Source organism: Panthera uncia, chromosome D1, assembly GCF_023721935.1.
Source record: "Panthera uncia isolate 11264 chromosome D1, Puncia_PCG_1.0, whole genome shotgun sequence".
Classification (NCBI taxonomy): domain Eukaryota; kingdom Metazoa; phylum Chordata; class Mammalia; order Carnivora; family Felidae; genus Panthera; species Panthera uncia.
In genome coordinates, this window is record NC_064808.1 from 109943415 (window position 1) to 109967027 (window position 23613).

General features: G+C 44.5%; 1 protein-coding gene across 1 annotated transcript in view; it reads left to right on the forward strand.

Annotated features, from left to right (window-relative positions):
• Positions 1 to 23613, forward strand: part of MMP20 (matrix metallopeptidase 20) — a 50759-nt gene that overhangs the window by 16582 nt on the left and 10564 nt on the right. The window contains exons 6-8 of the mRNA XM_049614319.1: positions 844 to 985; positions 12019 to 12155; positions 13361 to 13517. Coding sequence (XP_049470276.1) covers positions 844 to 985; positions 12019 to 12155; positions 13361 to 13517 — 436 coding nt within the window. The remainder of the gene's footprint in view (positions 1 to 843; positions 986 to 12018; positions 12156 to 13360; positions 13518 to 23613) is intronic.

Sequence of the window (23613 nt, forward strand, 5' to 3'; positions counted from 1 at the left end):
AAAGAATTTAATTACAAAGAAATAATCAGGGGCGCTTGGGGGGCTCAGTCAGTTAAGAATTCAACTCTTGATTTCGGCTCAGGTCATGATCTCACGGTTCGTGAATTTAAGCTCCATGTCGGGCTCCACTCTGATAGTGCAGAGCCTGCATGGGATTCTCTCTCTCTCCCTCTCTCTCTCTCTCTGCCCCTCCCCCGCTTGCTCTCTCTTTCTCCAAATAAACTTAATTTAAAAAAAAAAAGTGGGGCGCCTGGGTGGCTCAGTCGGTTAAGCGGCCGACTTTGGCTCAGGTCATGATCTCGCGGTCCGTGAGTTTGAGCCCCACGTCGGGCTCTGTGCTGACAGCTCAGAACCTGGAGCCTATTTCAGATTCTGTGTCTCCCTCTCTGTGACCCTCCCCTGTTCATGCTCTGTCTCTATCTCAAAAATAAATAAACATTAAAAATAAATTAATTAATTAATTAATTAAAAAAAAAAAAAAAGAAAGAATCAGTGGCAATTTTTAAAAGACACCTCTAATCTGGGACTCCTGCAGCTGCGATCCTCTAACACTTACTACGCGCCAATGTGTCAGGTGCTTTACAGATATTCCTTCTCACAAAACCCTCTGCTCCCTCCCGTTTCACTAACGAAAGAACAGAGGCGTGGAGGGGTTAAGTGATAGGAACGATTTTCACACAACTCAGCAACTAGCACAGCCGGGATTCAAACCCGGGTCTGCCCGCCACCAGCAGCCATGCACCTCCTCACCTCGTCCTGTACCGACAAAGAGCGTCTCTGGAGTGCGAGTGTACAGACTCTAGATTCCTGGTACCGTGCTGACCAAGTCACTTTGAATCCTAGGACCCCGGAAAACATTCCCGGGAAAGCCCACCGTGCCGCACGCCCCACCTCAAAGTCCATCCACCCCCGACCTCTGTGACTCCAGCTCGTCCTTTGATGCCGTGACGATGCTTGGGAAGGAGCTCCTGTTCTTCAGGGACCGGTAAGCCCCAGACGTGCCACCAAGTCCTCCCAGGCCTCAGCTCCACGCGTCAGTCACTCTAGAAGTGCTCGTTGCCGCCACGAGGGAGGACCGTGCAGAGATGCCGTCCTGTGTGGCGGTAGGGTGGGAGGCGGGGGTCTCCGGGGAGATTGAGAGCTGCCAAAGCACCATTTGTGCAGCACCCACCATGCTCTTGGTGCTGGGCGCAGAGTTTTCCGTATACGTAAGGTACTTCTCACCCTCTTCGTGGCGAAGTAGAGATTAGAAGCCCCAATTTACAGATGAAGAAAGAAACTCAAAGAGAACGAGGCACTTTTCTGAGCTAATAGTTTCACTAAGCGTCTGAATTAGAGCACAAGCCCAGATTGATCTGATGTCTCTTCTATCATGTATCCCTAGTGAGAGCGCATAGGATATGCTCAAAAAATATTCAGTAATGGGGGTGGATAGATAGCCAGGGGGACAGACAAGTGGATGGACAGACAGGTGGGTGGGTGGGTGGATGGAAGGATGATCAGAGGGATGGGTAGATGGGTGGGAAAACTGCAAAGACGGCCCTCTTGTGAAAACCCTCTTTCTCGGTGCCCCTTGACTTTTCCACTGTCAGCTAGAGGTCAGACAGTGTAGAGAAGGCAGGAATATTGATGGATTTTAGCTACACCACAGCTGTTGCTCCTGAAGAACACCCTGAGGTTTGAGTTTCTAGTACTGTTGCCTTAGGACTGTTTCGTTTGGACTTATTAGCAGAAGCGTTTGCAGTTCTGTGAGTTGTAAAGGATGGTGAGGCCGAGCTGGTATTTAAATGCGATGGCATAGGAGTAATTTATGACATAATTTGTGATGCTGGAGAAGCTGGGATTGTTAGTGTGGACGCTGTAGGGATCGCTGCCTTTACAGCTGTGGGAGGTGATAGTGGGGGTTCTGGTTGGTCTTTATTTATTAGTGTTTTTATTGGCATGGACATCACTCAGGAAAATTAAGTAGAGTAAATTTAAGATTTATATAATAAGGAAAGAGGAAATAAAATTTGAAAACAATGATACTCAAAAATTCAAAGCTGTTGGGTTTGAAACTCATGTAGAAGTTTTACTAGAAGACAGGAAATGGTTGGTGGTAATACTTTTTCTACTTAAAGTACATCTAATAATATCGTTGTGAGTTTTCTGTTGGTTGAAAGAGTGATGAATGGTGAGAGGCAGTGATTATCCTCCGAAAAAAACGCAAGGAAGTTGGCAAACGTATGCAGGGTGAAGGAGAATTAAGTTTCCCATTTTATGTTACAAGGTCATATTCAAGTGCCAGAATGAAAGCTGGGGCGGTTCTGCCAAGGACTGTCCATTCCAGTAGGCGTTGGTGGCGTTCACATAGGAGATGACAATTCTGGTCACCGGTTCTGATGCGGGGGGTTTTCCCCACCACCCAGCAATTCTCTGACACCAGCTGCGTGTCCTACAATTCAACTCCATTCTGACACCATCTACCTGGAAATAACATCGGATGAGTCCACAGGTTGAGGGCTCTGTCCACTTCAGATGTCACTTCTGCCCCACCGGCTGTGAATCACGGGTTCCTGTGACCCTCCTTGAGTGTGGCTGCCGTACTAGAGCAGCTTTACTCTACTAGACTAAGTTTATTATAAAAGGATAGAACTCAGGAACGGCCGGAGGGAGAGGTGCCGAGACCAGTGTATGGGGAAAGAGTGCAGACCTTCCCTGCCCTCCCTGGATGCACCACTCTCCCCACAGCTGCACATCTACATGTTCACCAGCCCAGAAAATCCCCAAAACCCCCTCCTTTGGGGATTTTATGGAGGCTTTAATCACAGAGGCATGACTGATTAAATCGCTAGCCATTGGCCACAGATCCAAGGCCCATCCCTCCCCCCACCCCAAGATGGGGGTGAGGTGGGTGTTGGGATTGAAAGCTCTAATCCTCTAATTGCCTGGCCATTTCCTCAGGCAACTAGCCCCATCCAGAGGTGCGGTCCAAAAGTCACCTCGTTAACATAACAAAAGACACCTTCATTGCTCTCCTCACCGGAAATTCCAAAGCAGCTCCGTGCCAGGAACCAGGAGGGAGACCAAATACATACTTGCTATTATAAATCACAAAATCACGGATGTATTAGTGGTTTTGATCATTCTTCTGTGGCCGAGAAGTCTGTAAGGAAAGGCATACCTGTGGGGTTAGTCTTCAAATAATAAGGAGGTTGTAGAAAGGGGTCAAGCTTCAAGCCACCTACTTTTTGGACATCCTTGTTCGTTGTTTAACTGATCAATAATAGACCCACAGCATATGAATAACATGCAGTTGAAAAATGCATGTGTGCAGATGTGAAGGAACATCTGTGAAGACTGTGTCTGATGGTTAATATCAATAATGACCATGATTAAGCCTAACCGGCTTGAGGTAATTTGGGGTGTCATTTCTAATGTCATTTTGGGTGAAAGCCCAGATTGCCGTAAACAGCGTGGTGATAGCAGCTAGACAGAGTGCTCATGTTTGAAGAGCTGTATCATTTTCTGCCGTTGGGTAGAAGCGAATTAATAAAGAGACCCCCGTTCGAACGAAGTAAAGCTGAGACCGCGGTAGGTCTTTCGTGACTGAGGGAGGCCAGGGGTGGGGGCCAAATTGGATTCACCAGTTGCAGTCGAACAAAGTGCGCTTAGTGGAATCCGATCATGACTAAGGTGAAATATACAAATTTGCTGGAAATTTCCTAAGTTTACGTTAGGTGGTCCCTTTTGTCCTGGGGCTCTGGCCTCGCAGGGAGCTGGGGGACTTGCCTCCGTGACGCTGATTGCTGATTACTGTGGTCGCTTCTTTTCTTGGAGGGAAAGAGAGACCCACCAACGCTCTCCCCGCTCCCCGCTTTACCGGGGACAGAATCCGTTCACACCGGAACAGGCAGAGGTAGCTGAGGCATATGCGTGTCTGAATACCTTTTTATTCCTTTTCTTCACTGAAAAAGTGTTCATGGAGCCCTTATGGGGGCCCAGGCACCACTGTAGTGGCTGGAGGTATGAAGAAAGAGAAGTACTCGCCCTGCCTTTGCACACCTCGGTTCCATAAGGGAGAAAGACATTCACAAACACTGCCATCATCGTCCGTGCTCACACAACCTCTCTGTGCACGTTAGGAGAGACAGCAAGCTCTCTGGGGTCTAGTTTTACAAGGGTACCAGTCACGTCAGACTAGGGCTCCACCCTCAGGGGCTCGTCTAACCCGGTCACCCCCGACGTGTCCCGTTGGGTGGTTATCACCGCACCATCACACTGGGGGCTATGCTTCAATATATCAATTTGGGGGTAGGGAGCGGGACACATTCAGCCCATAAACAGAGTAATCACATTTTTAAACATGTTGTATATCCTTCCAGATTTTTTTCCAGATAGAGAGAGATACTAAATATGGGAGGGAATCAGGGATGTCCACAAAGATGGGATTTTATTAGATGATCTAATCTATAAACCTTTTTTACTCAACAGTATCTCATTTTTCCATGCCACTGAGTTTTGTCATCTTTTTTATATGTATACAAACATTACTCCAGCGAAGAGATACATCATCATGTATTTAACCAATCCCATACTTAGAAACATCTCAATTCTTTCTCACTTTTAAAAATTAGCAACCGCTTGAACTCAGTCTTCCACAGTGGGTGGGCGTCAGGGGCAGATTGGAGCAGAGCCCAAGTTTTAGTGGCGGGCGGACTTGGTGTAGATTCTGGCAGTGTCTCTTACTGATCAGGTAACCTCGATCAGAAAGAGCACCAACACCACGGGCAGTCAGTAATGACAGATGATATATTTCGGAAGGGGAATCTGAAAATCTGTGTCGTGGATTAAGGCTTAGGAACAACTTGAAGGCTTTTTATTATTATTAGCTTTTAATGATTTTTATCGATACTTATTGATTATAGAATTTTTATTATTACCAAAAAGTAAAGCAAAACAGAATTGGTGGGCTTTGAGCCAGGAGGGCCAGGCGTGTGGCAGGAGGGGCCTGGGTGTGGGGAGGGGCCGGGCTGTGCTGGTGGGGTCAGACAAGGGCAGGTGGCCCTGGGCCCCCCCCCCCCCCCCCCCGAGGAAGAGATGAGATGCTGGTTGTAGAGTCGCACCGAGACACTGAAGTCAAAGACATTACGCCCTTAGGTACAATTGTAAGTGTTTTCTTTAAAAAAGCAAAAACGTGTTTCAAAACCCTCAATTGATCAAACCATGAGTGTTTAGCAATTGCTAACAACTATTTGATAGTGTCGCCATAAATCCTGGGAGTGGTAACAGAATGCGAAGGGAGGCCTGGGTGCAGGAGACACTGAGAAATGGGGGGGTCAAGGGACAGGCATGCTCAGTCACCACCCCCCCTCGTGTCCTCCCATTCGGCTGGGTTGTGGGGGCGGGGCCGGCAAGCCCAAAGGTTGAGGAAGTACCCGAGGCAGGGAGTAGGAGTGGCCCCTTTCCAAGCTGTCTGGGGGCCCTGAACCTCTCCTCCTCCTCTTTGGGACGGGTCGCTCGGACATCACAGGACATCACAGGGACCCCCATGAGTGCGGCACTTACAGTGATGAGCACTCTGTTATCAGGTCGTTACGATGGCCAGTGAGGTATGAATGATGGTTCCCTTTTCACAAGACTCTGAAAAGCCACAAGAGCACAGAGCTGGGGACCGGCCACCTTGTGAGCAGCCAGAGCCCTCACCCCCACCGCTGACTCCCTGGCTCCCTAGGTGCCATCTGGAGCTCGAATCCCATGGCTGCAGCTCTGATCCCCTCCTGGTTGTCACCTAAAGTCCCTAAGTGCTTGCTAAGCTTGGACAAAGAACAGAGAATTCTTTCAAGGCACAGCAGGCCATTGTTCTTCCCCAGCCCAGGGTTCCCCAATAATCCATGGAGGAGACAATTCAAACCGTGGACGTCATAACCACACGGTGTGCAATGCAGAGCTTTTCACGGTCACCGTGAGACGGTTGCACACTCTCGCGTTGTGTACAGGTCCATTGGAACATTCCAGCGTTCTGTTTGGAGACTGGGCTTCGACTATACTAAGGTGAACGTCATAAATACATACGACTTACATACAAGTGTATGCCCATGTTTAATTCACACACATTTATTCTTTATGGTGGACGGCAGAATATTAAGGCTTTCCCACATCTCCTCAGGCAATTAGGGAAGAGAAGGGGACAAAATTGTAGTTGTGTCTCTCAGACTGTTGCAGGTTTTATCCAATTTAATGTTACCGATAAAACCAAGACTATCCCAGCCGGCAATAGACCTCACAAGAGGAATAGCATTTTGCTTATGGAATAAGCCTGAGGCTTGACTGTGTCCACATCCTTCGTGTTGGAGGTGAGAAAGGTGGGCCCCGTCTGTCTGGCAGCCCAGCAGACCCTCCTGCCAGCCGGGTCTTCTCACTCCTGGTCCAGAGTCCATCTTGTCCCTCACACAGAAAACTGGCCATGCAGGGGACCTCCCAAGGGAAGCACTCGACGTGAATGCCGTCTAGCCTTCTGACCCAAATGCGCTGGAGTGTGCAGGGAAAGGGCGTGAGGGCCTTCATCTACCACAAGGAGAAGAAAGTCCTTAGACCATGGAGGTATGTGGAAAATGTTTGAGGGGCTTGTCTGCATTCTGTTTTATTCTCAAAACACAATTCTTTATTAAGGATATCCGTCCCTCACTAATGGCTGCCTCCTGCACGATGTTACGCATCTTAGATCATCACGCAGAGGAAAATATTCCCATCAGGCTACGCAAGGAAATGCAGAGGATGAATGAAGGGGCATCCTGAAGGGAGTCGCCTGCATGACCTGGCTCATTCAGTGAGGAGATAGTGGAAGAGAAGAGTCAAAGACAGCAGACAGGAAAACCACAATCTGTGAGAAACACTCGGTGTTAGATGTCCACAGTGATGGTGATGGTGATCTAGTTTTACAGAAGCTGGTGCTCAGGGGAGCACTCACAGTGGCCCTGTGGGTCCTCCCATGTGGACGAGGCAGCGCAGGATCTGAAAATGAACGCTAATAACAACATCTGACGTTCCACGATCACCTACACTGTGCTGTGCTAAGCATTTTCCAGACGCTTACTCATGTATGCACAGTGTTCTTTTCCCCAGCTGGAATTTTAAACCTACTGGACATCAGAGACAGAAACCCTTCATGGAACCTCAAATGAATGAAGGAAAAGAGGATTCCCCGCCACCCTGGCCCCCCACCAAACGTGATCAATGGTGGAAAAGGATGCCGAACCCATCAGACTGAGGACTGAAGTAAAGAGATAGGCTGGCCAGGATGAGGGGTGTCATTTCAGCGGAGGAGTGAGGAAGGAATCCAGGTCCTGGGGAGCAAAAGAACAAAAGTTGGGGGGCATGTGGAAACGGTAGATACGGGTCGTTCACCTGAGAGTCTTGTTGGTAGCAGAGAGAGGTAAATTAATGGCTGGGTCAGGCAGCAGGGTCCAATGTGGGAAAATAACCAGACATGGTAGAAGGCATGACAAGGAGCCAGTGGAGAAATGTAAGTGCGAAGCTCCTGGGGAAGGAGGGACAATAAACTAGAACTTTCTATGTCTGGCATCTCCCAGGACTCCGTGGCTTTGAGCCCAGCCTGCACACCTGAAGGCTCCCTGGCAATGTGTTTTTTCTGGGTATGAGATTGCATCATGGAAAGGGAGCGGGAGGCAGTGTATTTACTTGGACTGATTCTCCATTGTGTATTCAAGAATTCCAACAAAGGGGCAGAAGGTAGAGTAGGAGCCCGGACTCCTTGTCCCTTCCGAACACCCTCCTGGCTGAGGACGAGCCTTGACAGCTTCACAGGTTCTGGCTGATAAATATGGACGCCCAGGCTCCTCAGAGGGGTATAAACAAGCTAAGGACCCCACGCTCTGCTCTGGCCGTTTTTAAGCACTGTCTACATACGGGTCTTCAATTTTATAAGCTGTGTCTTCCTTGGGCTCCAGGAGATGAGCGACGACTGTTTTATTTCTTGGCGTCTATCTGGTTAGTGGAACCCCCAAAATGAGTGGCCTGTCAGCCAATGATGTGATAGTTTGGACTTCAGAGCTTCCAATGACAAAAATTTCACATCGGCGAGACAGATTTAGAAAGAAACTTAGCTCTACTAACTTCAAGGTTACCTATCACCAATCAGTACGTTTGCAGGGTGGAAACATGTCTTCCTACGGTATCTACAAATAATTGTAAGAGTAGTCGAGAGCTTCTAAAACACTTCTCTGTGCATTATCTCAATCGATCCTCTGAAGTGTCAGCACAGATAGCATGATATCTCACTTTTATTTGACAGGAAATTGAGTCTCAAAAAATTGAGTGACACACATGAGGTCACACATCTCCCCAAGCTCCCTTGCTCCTGTCACAAGGCCACACAGCCCCATCTCCATGGGACGTAAGCAGAAATTAGACCAAAAGCATCAAAAACGTAGAAGAAAGATCCTTCTTCCCCCTGAAACTAGGGAGCAGGATTAGAGAGAAGAACGGTCAAGGAGGACAGAGGGTCGAAGTCAAGGAAAAGTGAAGGTCCCCATTCGGCTCATGCTGAGTTGCTCTGACAGTCGGACAGTGAAGAGGTGGAGGCCTCTCCTGAGATGAGAGGTGAGAGACAGAGAGACGGACAGGCTCAGCCCACACTAGTGGGGAGTGAAGACGGTTGGTACAACCAAGAAAGAACAAAAGTTCAGCAAATGTGGAGCAAGTGCCCTGGTGTTCGGGGGCTAGAAAGATGGATAAGCCATGACCCGGCCCCAGGTGAACGCCAGGTGAAGGTTGTGGGTAAACGAATCTCAAACTTGGTGAATTAGCTGCTGTTCTTTAGGAAAAGGGAATAAAAATTTCAGAGACTATGAAAGTTGGTGATCTCTTTAGCGCCTCTCCATCCCTGGCACCGATTTATGAAGTCAGCAAATATTTACTGAGCCCTGACCACGTGCCAGGCACGGCACTGGCTCCAGGGAACCAAGAGATAAACAGTGCAGCTAAATGTATGATCAGCAGATCTATCCTGTCAATAAGTCCCATTGTCCTGCCCCTCTTATCAAAGATCAGATTACAGACTATCGATAGGGGTTTACCTATTTCCACTGCCAGTTCCAATACATCCTCCAGCTGGCCTTGTCCAAGAAGTACGTGGATTGTCTTTCTTTTTGCTTAGATTTTAAACCCATTGACAGATGAATCAGGAGATTATTTGCTGTACTCGGTGGGAGAGCGTTGTCAATTTTCATTCATTTATTATTGTCATCAATAGCTCCAACTTTGTGGATCCTCTGAGTATGGGTTCTGTTGCTTCACTACCCACCATTAGCGTCCTGAAAATGTTCATGATTACAGATTATTCTGGAACTCGCGCTGTTTTACGTAAGTGATGCATAGTATTTATTTCTACCTTATGTGTCCAGTTTACGCATTACAATACGTTGTGACAGTGTTTCAACCAGGATTTCATAACTTGGGCACTACTGATGTTTGACCAGGTAGCTCTTGGTTGGCTGGGCTGTTCATGGATGGTTGGATGTTTAGTGGCATCCGTGGTCTCCACCCATTACACCCAATAGTACTGACCATCCCCAGGTACAACAAGCAAACTTGTCCCCAAGCATTGCCAAATGTCTCTGGGGGCGCAAGATCGTTCTTGGTTTAGAATGCCGACTTTCCTTCGATCTGGTCCTCACAATACCTGCAGTATCTGAAGTCAAGGTGTTTTTACAAAGGAATTTTAGACTCTACCACGTGTGACAAGTTCTGACAGTACGTTTTCTCCTGATCACTACATTTTCCTCCCTCTCCTCCTGAGTCATTCGGGACATCTGTGTCCCTACTGCACCTGAGAATGAGGCTTAAGTTTGCCGAAAGTCACCTGTTGACTTTTAAATGAAAATTAATGGAAATATTTCCCAGCTTTATAGTGCCCAAGGAGAAAGAGGTAGGAATTTGTCTGAGCCTTGTCAGAGACCGAATGCAGGTGGTGACTCATCCCCAGAGGATATGTCTGCTCCTCTCTGCCCGCTCTCCTCACCTCCTCTTCCCCAGCATTCTCATCCCTGCAGCGCATGCTCGCTCGGTGCCTCGGTCAGCATCTAGCACCGTGACATGAACAGTCAGCATTTCAGAACTACATATTGAATTAAGTGAAAAACACTTGATTTTTTGGATTTCTCATCAGGTTTTTATTAACAAAAGTCAGACGACAGACTATGAACTTGACCTTTTTGTTTTCATTACCCAAATCTTCTGGGTTCCCAAACCTGCCCTCCTGTCCTGGTGGTGGAGAGAGAGAAGGGAAGGGGGTCCCTCTTGCCTTCAGACGAGGATAGCTCTGATTGGACGAGGCACCAGGTTATGAACAGAGGAAACCTGAGATCTGGGGCTAGGAGTGATCATGTGGAGGAGATCAGTGTGAGATGAAAATCAAGACAGCTCTGTCTGCCGCTAACCACCAGATGATCTCTGGGCCCACCAGCCTTCCTGGGTCTTGGTGTTTCATCTGTTAATACATGTTCTAGGTAAGACTGTGATGTGCAGGGCGTGGACGGCGGGGGGGGGGGGCGCCCTACGTGGATGCCTGCCACCCTGGGGTGCCCAATTGGTGGGTGGGTAGCAACTAGGCAAATAATAATTTTTAGGATGGACAGTATCTAGCTGTTTGGCACTTTACAGTTGGTAATACACTTTCCAATCACTATCTCGTTACCCTCGTAATGACCTCATGGGACAGGCCAGGTATCAGTAGTTGTATCTAAGAGATGATAGGACTGAGCTTAGAGATGCCGGTCAGAGTTAGAACCCAAGCCCATGTCTTCTAAAACACGATGTGCTTTCCCTTCTGCATCATGATGCTACTTAGGAAACATGAACACATGTCTCTTGTAATAAAGCTCTTTTAAATTTCAACATCAGCTTACACCACCTCCCCTGGGACACTTTCACCACAACGCTGAATGCGACAGAACTTCTGTCCTGTGGGGCACGCGCTGTGCTCCCAGGGCGTCCTGAACTTGACTCTGCAGCACAACTACCCGGTTGTAATTATGGTCATAACCGCCTAATCACCTACCTGTCTGAATTATACTTGCCTAGTTACATACCCGTCTGGAGAACTGTAGCTCCTTGTGGGCTAGGCCTGGGTCTGTTCGGTGCTTCTTCTTTGGTATCTACCACAGTCCCTGCCGATAGGCGCTCGCTGTATCTGTTAAATTAACTGAACACGAAAACCTAACGTAAGATTGAGGAGTTCCTACTCTAACTACCCAGAAAATTAAATGTCAAAACTTTATCACAGTTTCACTCTCGGTAAATAATTTTATGTATAGATTCTAGTTTCTACAGAGTCAAGTAAGCTCTTCATATTTTGTAAAAATGACTTTCACCTCCAAAATTCAAAATGGACCACATTTATATTGATATTTTCAGCCCAATGCCCTTGTGGTACTACCATGGTTTTATGGAAACAGTATTGGAAGGGTTGTTAAACCTCGCATTAACTTGTGCGTGCCAGATTTTCTGTTAACAAGCCATCAGCTTCAAGGATATGAACACTTTGAATAGCTAAGTATATCAGCAGTATAATTGATCACGGTTAGTGTTCTTGCTGGCTAATGGTTCTGGCGGGAATAATTCGCATCTCCTAACTACAAAGTTTTGGTTCATTTGTAATATTCATAATGTTAACCTGGATTGAATTTTCTTTTTGTGAGATCTTCATTTTTAAAAGATCAGAGTAGGAAAGGGACATGTGTACCAAGAGATAGTTCCGATGGAAGGTGCACAGCTTAAATGTGTAAATCACCAGTAAAAGGGGATTGCAGAGATGCTAAAAGAACAAAAGGGAACAAAAAAGAACAAAAAGGGAGAAGAGCTATTTACCAAGGTCAAAAAACTGATGTTCTCTTTGCAAACAAGGCAAGGGTGAGAGGCATTTAGAAATGGCCTCTGATGTGTGGCTGGCAGTACGTTTCAGTCCGAGTCCCATTTAAGATCAACCTCAACCTTGATGTCTTGTCCACTGGCCAACAGGATTTTCTGGCGTCGTCAGGTGCACATGATGGCAGGGATCCGGCCCAGCACCATTACCAGCTCCTTCCCCCAGCTTATGTCCAACGTGGACGCAGCTTATGAAGTGGCCGAGAGGGGCACCGCCTACTTCTTCAAAGGTACTCGACAGACCCCCGAAGGGAAGACACGGCAGGGGGCAGGGCCCAGAATGCTGGGATATCTGGTGTGGTCAGCCTCTGTCCCGTGATCATGGAGCGTGTTCCAGTCACACCTTCTCAGGTTGGGTGGGAGATGCCACTCTGCCATTACAACAATGGCAAGAATGGCAATGACTGTCAGAGCCAGGACTTTACCCGAGACAGGCACCGTGCTAAGTGACAGCACCCCCGGGGGCTACAGACCTGGCTCCTGCCCCGCAGAGTGGCACATCCCACTGAGATCCTCCAGTGAACAGAAGCCAACACAGAACCCCGTGTGAGGACAGCACCCTTGCTATGTGCCCTGCGGGAGGCAGCTGGGCATGGAAGGACCCCTGTGGTTTCAGGAGGTGGGCATGCACAGTGTCACTCCCTGACTCCAGCCCTTTCCTGTTTGCGTGACTCTGGCCAATTCTCTTCATGATTCGCTTCGCACAGTGATTATAGGAACACCGACCTTGGAGATGTGACAATGGCTAGCCAGTAGACGTTACCCAGTTAAGGACAACTGTCACTTTTAGCTCCTTTTTCTTGATGCCGAGGTTAGGTAAAGATGGAAGGCTGGTGCCACCTTAAGAATCACAGCACTGGCACGTCCCACACCCATCCTCTCCCATGCATGGGTATGAGACCCAAATGAGATTGTACACATGGAAAGTGTCTTGAAAAAATTAATGTGTTAAATGTAAGACACAATTGTATCAACGTTATTGCTTTCTTAAGGCATCACTTGAGATTTTTGCCTCAAGAGTAGTTTTAATTGAATAAAATCTTATATATTGGTTAATAGCCACCGTGACTATCCCATAAACCACTCCCGTCGTGACCATGCGTAGAAATCCTCATGAATGAAATGCCTTACTGAGTGGCACAGAATTTTTGTAAACTTTTTTCATATATAAATTTTTTAAGGTTTATTTTTGTTTTTGTTTTTTGTTTTTTTGTTGTTGTTTTTTTTCTGATAGAGCGCACAAGCAGAGAGGGGCGGGCAGAGAAAAGGAGAGAGAATCCCAAACATGCTCTGCACCATCAGCACAGAGCCCCATTTGGGGGTCAGACTCACCAACTGTGAGATCACGACCTGAGCCAAGCTCAAGAGTCTGACGCTCAATCGACTGTGCCGTTCAGGTGCCCAGAGTTTTTGTAAACTTAATTTCTGTTTTCAGGCCCCCACTACTGGGTAACAAGAGGATTCCAGATGCAAGGTCCTCCTCGCACTATTTATGACTTTGGCTTCCCAAGGTATGTACAGCGAATAGATGCTGCCGTCTACCTCAAGGATGTGCAGAAGACCCTTTTCTTTGTCGGAGACGAATACTACAGGTATGGCTCTTCTCCTTTTGATTTTCCAGATGCATTCAACGAGAAGGGAAAATCCTTCAGCAAAAAGAATGCAAAGCAAGTTAGCAAAAGGCCATGGGCTCCTCTTGGCCCCTGGGGTGCCATTTACTCATGGTGGACACTGTCTCAAAGATACAAACTATCCAAATGAGTGAAACATTCATTCAGTAATCCCATTACATGTTCTCTAGCACATGAAACACACTCATGTTTCAATGCACTGGATCTCCAGTGGGTGCAGCTTCCCCAAATACATGGCTACCCGCAGGGAGTGCCTGGGGGTAGAACTGATTCCCTGGATGTGGGTACCAGTGTATCCCAGAATACTCTGTGATTTTGTGCGGAATGGATGTGGCCATGACTGTGGGGCTCTTCGAAGGAAAGTTCCGCTGAAAGGAAAAGCACTATTGCTAAGTTCTTTCATGCAACCCAGACCATGAAGGCTCTTCCTATCCGTAGTGGATCACATAGGATAGCCCTGTCCCACCTGCAGGGGTCTTTATAAGCAGACTGAGCAAGGCGCCATCTGTCGACCAATCCCTGCACATGGGGCCACACCTCTTCCCACCTGCTGGGTTCCTGTCCTTAACTGACTGGAGTTGAAGGCAGAGCACACTCTGCCTCTACTCCCCACTCTCAGTTCCGAATTGCCTGTTCATCCAAACTTCAGAAGAGGGAACTGAGAAAACCAGATTCTAAGCAGTTGACTGTGCTGAATACATCAGGTCCATGAAGGATCTGTTGGTAAGTGGGAGAGTACCCAACTTGGGCCCAAGGGTTTTCATCTTTATTTTATGTCACTTAACTATTTTTAGGTTTTTATTTTAACTCCCGTTGGTTAACGTACAGTGTGATATTAGTTTCGTGTGTAGACTATAGTGATTCCACACGGCACCCGGTGCTCATTACAACAGGTGCCCTCCTTAACCCCCATCATCTATTTCCCCCATTCCCCACCTACCTCCCCTCTGTAACCATCATTGTGTTCTCTAGTTAAGAGTCTGTTTCTTGCTTTGTCTCTATTTATTTTTCCCCTTTGACCCTATGTTTCTCAAATTATACATACAAATGAAATCATATGGTATTTGTTTTTCTCTGACTTATTTCACTTCATTTCTCCAGCTCCACCCACATTCTTGCAAATGTCAAGATTTCATTCTTTTTGATGGTTGAGTAATATACCATTCTATATATACACCAGCTTCTTGATCCATTTATCAGTCACTGGACATAAGGGCTCTCTCCACAGTTTGGGTGTTGATGATAATGCTGCTAGAGACATGGCGAGGGTGGGGCCTGTATCCCTTCGAATTAGTATTTTTGTATCCTTTGGATAAATATCTAGTAGTGCAATTGCCGGGGCGTAGGGTGTTCTATTTTTAACTTTTTGAGGAACATCCATACTGTTTTTGCAGGGTGGCAGCCCCAGTTTGCATTCCCACCAGCAGCGCAAAAGGGATCCCTTTTCTACACATCCTCACCAACATCCATTGTGTCCCAAGTTGTTAATTTTAGCCATTCTGACAGGTGTGAGGTGGTATCTCATTGTAGTTTTGACTTACATTTCCCTGATTATCAGTGATGTTGAGCATCTTTTCATGTGTCTGTTGGCCATCTGTGTATCTTTTTGGAAAAAATGCCTATTCAAGTCTTCTGCCCATTTTTAATTGGATATCTGTTTTGGGGGTATTGAGTTTTATAAGTTATTTATAGATTTTGGAGACTAACCTTTTATCAGATATGTCATTGGCAAATATCTTCTCCCATTCTGTATGTTACCTTTTAGTTTTGTGGATTGTTTCCTTCACTGTGCAGAAGGCTTTCATCTTGGTGAGGTCCCAATAGTTCGTTTTTGCTTTTGTTTCCTTTGCCTTTGGCAACATGTCTAGTAAGAAGTTGCCATGGCAGAGGTCAAAGAAATTACTACCTGTGTTCTCCTCTAGGATTTTGGTGGTTTCTTGTCTTACACTTAGGTATTTCATCCATTTTGAATTTATTTTTGTGTATGGTGTAAGAAAGTGGTCCAGATTAATTCTTCTGCACATTGCTGCCCAGTTTTCCCAGTACAGCTTGTCGAAGAGACTTTTTTCCATTAGATATTCTTTTCTGCTTTGTTAAAGACTAGTTGAGCATATAGTTGTGGGTTCATTTCTGTGTTTTCTATTCTGTTCTATTGATCTATGTGTCTGGTTTTGTGCCAGTACCGTACTGTCTTGATGACTGTAGCTTTGTAATATAGCTTGAAGTCCGGAATTATGATGCCTCTAGTTTTGCTTTAACTTTTTTCGAGGTTGCTTTGGCTATGCAGGATCTTTGTGGTTCCATACAAATTTAGGATAGTTTGTTCTACTTCTGTAAAACATGCTCTTGGTATTTGGATAGGGATTGCATTGAATGGGTAGATTTCTTTGGGTAGTATAGACATTTTAACAATATTTGTTCTTCTAATCCATGATCATGGAATGTCTTTCCATTTCTTTGTGGCCTCTTCAGTTTCTTTCATCAATGTTCATAGTTTGCAGAGGACAGATATTTCACCTTTTTGGTAAATTTCTTCCTAGGTATCTTATTGTTTTGGATGCTGTTGTAAATGGGATTGATGCCTTAATTTCTTTTTCTGCAGCTTTATGATGACTGTATAGAAACGTAACAGATTACTGTTGATTTTATATCCAGCTACTTTTCTGAATTCATTTATCATTTCTAGCAGTTTTTTGGTGGAGTCTTTCAGATTTTCTTTTTTTTTTTTTTTTAATTTAAATTCAAGTTAGTTGGCATACAGTATAGTCTTAGCTTCAGGAGTAGAACCCAGTGATTCATCTCTTACATATGATACCCAGTGCTCATCCCCAAAAGTGCCCTCCTTAATGCCCATCATTCATCTAACCCATCCCCCCACCAACCTCCCTCCATCAACCCTCAGTTTGTTCTCTGTACTTAAGTGACTCTTATGGTCTGCCTCCCTCTCTCTTTTCATCTTATTTTTCCTTCCCTTCCCCTATGTTCCTCTGTTGCATTTAACAAATTCTGCATGTGAGTGAAATCATATGATATTTATCTTTCTCTGACTTACTTTACTTAGCATGATACACTCTAGTTGCATCCACATTGTTGCAAATGGCAAGATTTCATTATTTTTCACCTCTCAGTAGTATTCCATTGTATATATATACCACATCTTCTTTATTCATTCATCAGTCCATGGGCATTTGGGCTCTTTCCATAATTTGGCTATTGTGGAAAGTGCTGCTATAAACATTGGGGTGTGTGTGCCCCTTCGAATGAGCATTTTTGTATCTTTTGGATACATTTGTCTTTTGGATAAATTCCTCATAATGCAATTTCTGGGTCATAGGGTGGTTCTATTTTTACTTTTTTGAGGAAACCTCCCTACTGTTTTCCACAGTGACAGGACCAGTTTGCATTCCCACCAACAGTGCCAAAGGGTTTCCCTTTCTCTGAAACCTCACCAACATCTGTTGTTTCCAGAGTTGTTAACTTTAGCCATTCTGATAGGTGAGAGGTAGTATCTCATTGTGGTTTTGATTTGTATTTAACTGATGATGAATGATGTTGAGCATCTTTTCACGTGTCTGTTAGCCATCTGGATGTCTTCTTTGGAAAAGTGTCTATTCATGTTTTCTGCCCATTTGTTCCTTGGCTTATTTGTTTTTTGAGTGTTGAGTTTGGTAAGTTCTTTATAGATTTTGGATACTAACCCTTTATCCAATAAGTCACTTGCAAATATCTATTCCCATTCTGTTGATTGCCTTTTAGTTTAGTTGATTGTTTCCTTTGCAGTGCAGAAGCTTTTTATCTTGACGAGGTCCCAATAGTTCATTTTTGCTTTTGTTTCCCTTGCCTCTGGAAACATATCAAGTAAGAAGCTGCTGCAGCCAAGGTCAAAGGGGTTGCTGCCTGTGTTCCCCTCTAGGATTTTGATGGTTTCCTGTCTCACATTTAGGTCGGGTTTTCTATATAGAGTATCAGATAATCTGCAAATAGTGAAAGTTTGACTTCTTCCTTGCCTATCTGGATGCCTTTTATTTTTTTGTTGATAAATTGCTGTGGCTAAGACGTCCAGTAGTATGTTAAATAACAGTGGTAAGAGTGGACATCCCTATCTTTTTTTTAATGTATTCATTTATTGTTTCTGAGAAAGAGAGTCACAGAGAGTGAGCACATAGAAGTGGGGAGGTGCCAAGACAGACAGGGAGACACAGAATCAGAAGCAGACTCCAGGCTCTGAGCTGTCAGCACAGAGCCCGACATGAGACTCAAACTCACAAACCATGAGATCATGACCTGAGCTGAAATTGGATGCTTAACCAACTGAGTCACCCAGGCATCCCATCTCTCTTCCTGACTGTAGAGGAAAAGCTCTTAGTTTTTCCCCACTGAGGATGACATTAGCTGTGGGTTTTTTATATATGTCCTTTATTATGCTGAGCTCTGTTCCTTCTATATCTACTTTGTGGAAGGTTTTTATCGTGAATGAATGTTGTACTTTTTCAAGTGCTTTTTCTGCATCTATGGAAATGATCATATTGTTCTTATCCTTTCTTTTATTAATGTGATGTATCACATTGATTGATTTGTGAATATTGAACCACTCTTACAACTTGGAAATAAATCCCATCTGATCATGGTGAATGATTTTTTTTAATGTATTATTGGATTCGATTTCCTAGTATCTTGTTGAGAATGTTTACATCCATGTTCATCAGGGATATTGGGCAGTAGTTCTCTTTTTTAGTGGAGTCTTGTCTGGTTTTGGTGTCAGGGTAATGCTGGCCACATAGAATTAATTTGGAAGTTTTCCTTCCTCTTCTACTTTTTGGAATAATTTGAGAAGAATAGGTATTAACTGTTCTTTAAATGTTTGGTAGAATTGGCCTGTAAAGCCATCTGATCCTGGACTTTTATTTGTTGAGACTGTTTTGATTACTCATTCAATTTCTTCACTGCTTTTTGGTCTTTTCAAGTTTTCTATTTCTTCCTGTTTTAGTTTTGTATGTTTCTAGGAATTTATCCATTTCTTCCAGGTTGTCCAATTTGTTGGCATATAGTTTTTCATAATATTCTAAAATTGTAATTGTTTGTATTTCTGTGGTGTTGGTTGTTAGTTTTCCTCTGTCATTTGTGATTTTATTTATTTATTCTTTCTCTCTCTCTCTCTCAATAAGTGTGGCTAGGAGGTTTATCAAATTTCATTAATATTTTCAAAGAACCAGCTCCTGGTTTCATTGATCTGTTCTATTGTCATTTGTTTGTTTGTTTGTTTCTATCTGATTTATTTCTCCTCTAATTTTTATTATTTGCTTCCTTCTACTGGTTTTAGGTTTTGTTTATTGTTCTCTTTCTAGCTCCTTTAGGTGTAAGGTTAGGTTGTGTATTTGAGATTTTTCTTGCTTCTTGAGATGGGCCTGTAAACTTCCCTTTCACTTTTGCTGTATCCCAAAGGTTTTGGACCATTGTGTTTTCATTTTTATTTGTTTCCATGTATTTTTTTATTTCTTCTTTTGATTTCCTGGTTGACTTACTCATTGCTTAACAGTATGTTATTTAACCTCCATATATTTGTGGTGTTTGCAAATTTTTTTCTTGTGATTGACTTCTAGCTTCAGAGCAGTGTTGTCAGAAAGGTGCATGGTATGACTTAAATCTTCTTGTATTTGTTGAAGTCTGTTTTGTGACTTAATATGTGATCTATTCTGGAGAATGCTCCATGCACACTCAAAAAGAATCTGTATTCTGCTGTTTCAGGATGGAATGTTCTGAATATATCTGTTAAGTCCATCTGGTCCAGTGTGTCATTCAAGGCCATTGTTTCCTTCTTGGTTTTCTGTTTAGATGATCTGTCCATTGGTGTAAGTGGAGTGTTGAAGTCCCCTACTATTGTGGTATTGTTATCAATGAGTTTCTTTATGTTTGTTACTGTTTTATATACGTGGGTTCTCCTATGTTGGGTGCATAAATATTTACAATTATTAGATCTTTTTGTTGGATAGACCCCTTAATAATGATATAATGCCCTTCTTCGACTCTTGTTCCAGTCTTTGTTTTAAAGTCTAATTTGTCTGATGTAAGTATTATGACCCTGACTTTCTTTTGGATCCATTAGCATGATAGATGATTCTCCATCTCCTCACTTTCAGTCTGCAGGTGCCTTTATGACTAAATGAGTTTGTTGTAGGCGGGAGGGTCTTGTTTTTTTCTCCATTCTGACACACAATGCCTTTTGATTGGAGCATTTAGTCCATTTACATTCAAGGTAATTATTGATAAATATGACTTTATTATCATTTTATTACTTGTTTTGTGCTTGTTTCTGGAGCTTTTCTCTGGTGTTTTCTTGTCTTTGTCACTTCCATGTGTTGCTGATTTTCTTTAACAATATATTTCAGTTTCATTCTCTGTCTTCTTATGTGCTTATTAGTGACTTTTGATCTATGGTTACTATTAGGTATGTATATAACATCCTCTGCAAATAGCATTTCTGTACTAGGTTGATGGTCACTTGAGTTTGAACCCATTCTTCACTCGTCTCCTCCCCATGGTTTAGATGTATGTTTTTGTATTTTCTACCCTTTCTTTGTGAGTTCCTTGGCTGATTTTTTAACAGAAATATTTTTACTGCTTTTGTGTTTTCTGCCTTTATACTGTCACTTTTGGTGTCTCCTTTCCACCCAAAGTGTCCCCTTTAATATTTCTTACAGGGCAGGTGAAGTGGTCGTGAGCTCCTTTAGTTTTTGTTTGTCTGAGAAACTCTTCAACTCTCCTTCTATTCTGAATCATAGCTGTGCTGGCATATCACCTACTCTTAATAACCATTTCTAGGCATAAAGGAAATTTTTAAATACGTTTTTGGCTTCTTCCATCTGACTGATGGCTTCTCCAAATTGGAGCCAAGAAAGTAATATAACTGGAGAACAGATCTGTTTTGTGAGAAGGGAATTTTATTTTAGAAATGAGTGCCAAACAAATATAGACCTGCTGACTCCAGGCCACTGAGAGCCCTGGGATCACTGCTCAGAGCATCATGCGTTGTCCTGACCCGTCACTTCCAGTCCAGTGATTAAACCAAGAAGCCAGAGATCTTTCTTTCGGAACTTCCTTTCTGAAATCCTGATTGTAATTCATTTATTAAGTCTCTGGTATCTGCCGGGCAGATTCCCCCAGGTCCTCATTTAAAATAAAGTGGCTGTAATCACAGTGCTGACATACCGGAAGATAGACATTGAGAAACCCAACTCCCATTGCAGATTTTCCAAGAATGAGATTGGAAATGCATGTAGAAGTCTGTGTGTGGGAGTGTGAGGGCATTTGTGTTAATTCAGTTAATTTCTCAAAGATTGCTCACAGCCCGAATCTCACTTGGGAGATTATCCACTCTTCCATTATTTCAATTCTCCATTCATTGCCTAGTCTTTGAACTAATCTACCATCTACTGGCAAAGCATGCACCTCCAGCCAGGCGGAACTGAGGTTTAACAGCTAACACAAGAGGCTTGCTGAGAGGTTTTTAATTCTCTGAGAATGTAAGGTTGGGGAGGAAGGGTGTCTCTGATTATAATGATGCCTGATTCCCCCCTGAGGAAAGCACAGTGCACCTTTCCAACTAGGCTTCTGTGAGTGTCTATTAAGGAAAAGTCTTAGTAATCTGGATAAAGCAGATTCATTAAAAAGTTGGTCTAGGGGTTTAACTCAAATGTCAAAGACCTGTTTTGGTATTATGGGAAGGAAACCCAGCAGGCACTTTTAAAATTAACTTTCCAAGGCTGGGGCACCTGGGTGGCTCAGTCGGTTAAGCGTCTGACTCGTGATTTCGGCTCAGGTCATGATCTCGCGGTTCCTGAGATCAAGATGCACAGTGGGCTGTGCGCTGACAGTGAGGAGCCTGGTTGGGATTCTTTCTCTCCCTCTCTCTTTGCCCCTCCCCTGCATGCAGTCTCTCCTCTCTCACAAAATAAATAGTTAAAAAATAATAATACAAGAAAATTACCCTTCCGAGGTTATTTAGAGTATCAAGTGAACAGTGCATGGAGACACCTAGACCGAGCCTGGCACATAGTAGCTGTTCAAATAGAGTAACGTTTCAGTAACTGTAGGAACTTACATGGTGCCTAACAACTGCTTAAAAACTTGTGATGATTAACAAATGATTGTTGAAACCTCAGCAGTTCTCTGAGCAGCACTCCAATCAGAGAGCTGGTCACAGGGAAGTTCCTTTCACCAATGAGAGTCTTCTGTGTCACATGCTCCAACACACCTGGTTTCTGCACCAAAGAACAAGACAAACAACCTGGACTTACAGCTCAGAAGTCAAGCAAAGGCTGTCGTTAGCTACTCCATTAACAAACTCTCCCACCCTGAACTCCGCACCCCTGGTTTAGCAGAGCCTCAGATGTATGACATCTTATTGTCATATGAAGCCATGCGTTGGTTAGAAATTATGTTCAGCTGCGAGTGAGAGACACCTAGAAATAACTGTAGCTGAAACACGTAAAGGTCTGTTTTTCTCATGTACATAATGTGTCAGGAGTTTAAGAGACTTAGAATGAATCCATGGTCACCAGGGACCCAAGTTCCTTCTAACATTTTGCTCTGCTATTAACATGTAGACGCCACTCTTGTGGTTGCCCCAAGACTCAAGGAAGCCTCGGTCACTACGTCTTGTTCCAAACAGGAAAGGCAGGAGGGGCAGCTGGGTGGCTCAGTTGGTTAAGCCTCCAAATCTTGACTTTGGTTCAGGTCATGATATCATGGTTTGTGGGTTTGAGCCCCACATCAATGTGGAGCCTGCTTGGGATTCTCTCTCCCTCTCTCTGCTTCTCTCTCTCTCTCTCTCTCTCTCTCAAAATAAATAAATAAACAAACTTAAAAAAAATAAACAGGAAAGGGGAGAAAGACCAAAGGAGACAAATGTTGTATCAGTAAAGCACATGACCATACTCAAAAACACAGAAGGCCGCAGCCTCAAGTTATAGACCAAGAATTTGTTTGATGTGTTACGACTTATTTTCTTTAGTCATTCATCAGGTTCTTCTTCGGTCGTCATGCTGGTTCAGTCTGTGACATAAATGATGTGCCAAGGGAAGAGAAGTCTCTGGATAGGCTTAATGTCAGGGAGATTCTCCATGACGTCCGAGGGCTGGGACCCGTTTCAATGACTGATGTGCCGTGAGACAACTATAGAAGAACATCCCCCACTGAGGATTGACGGTTAGCCTGGGGCCAGGTTGGTTTAGGCTCTAAGAGTGAGAGCCCACATGTCACTGTAGTAGTAATCCACAGGGAGCAGCTGCAGAGAACTACAAGTTGAAATCCAAAAGGGAGCTCTATCATGCTGACACCACCGCGTACCCCACCCTGTGCTCACAACACCACAAGCTACATGATGTGTTGCTTAAACGTAACAACAAAGGCTTCCTCCCCATACATCCATTTGCTTTCACTCCTTCCTTTCCTCTTCCTGGCGGGCCCCAATGGTCCAGCCACTTTTTCTTCCTTTACGTTATTTCCGTCACCTTTGGCTAATTTCTCCCTGTAAATGTTCTCTTTTGCTTACCAACAGCAGAGGAGTGGCTACACCAGGGAGTTCCTGGGGACTGGGGGTGCCCTCAGATCCGTCATTCTTTGAGGTAGTCAAAGAATTTTGTGTACAGTAACCTGCACATCTGCAGGTCCCACCCCTTTCCATCCCTAGGGCACTCTTCTATGCAGACAGACTGGAGGCGTGATTGATGCAAAGTAGGACACATTCTCCCCTTCATGATGCCCCAAGTATACTGAAGTCACCATAGAGAAATAAGTGATAAAAACCAGAAAGATGGGTAGAGTTCAAAATCTTGCTTTTTAATCTTAAATTTGTTAAACGGCATTACCCAGCTACCGCTTCCAGTCTACACATGTTGGGTACGTTTCTGCACCAGGCTCTGTACTAGGACCCTGACACTCAAGAGAGAGCTCAGAGTTTGTGGACTGAGAGTGCAGGCAGGACTAAGAGAGTGTTCATCTCAGCAGTCCTTGGGCAACAGGGATGGCCTTTCTGTTTTGGTTTCATCATCGTCCAAAG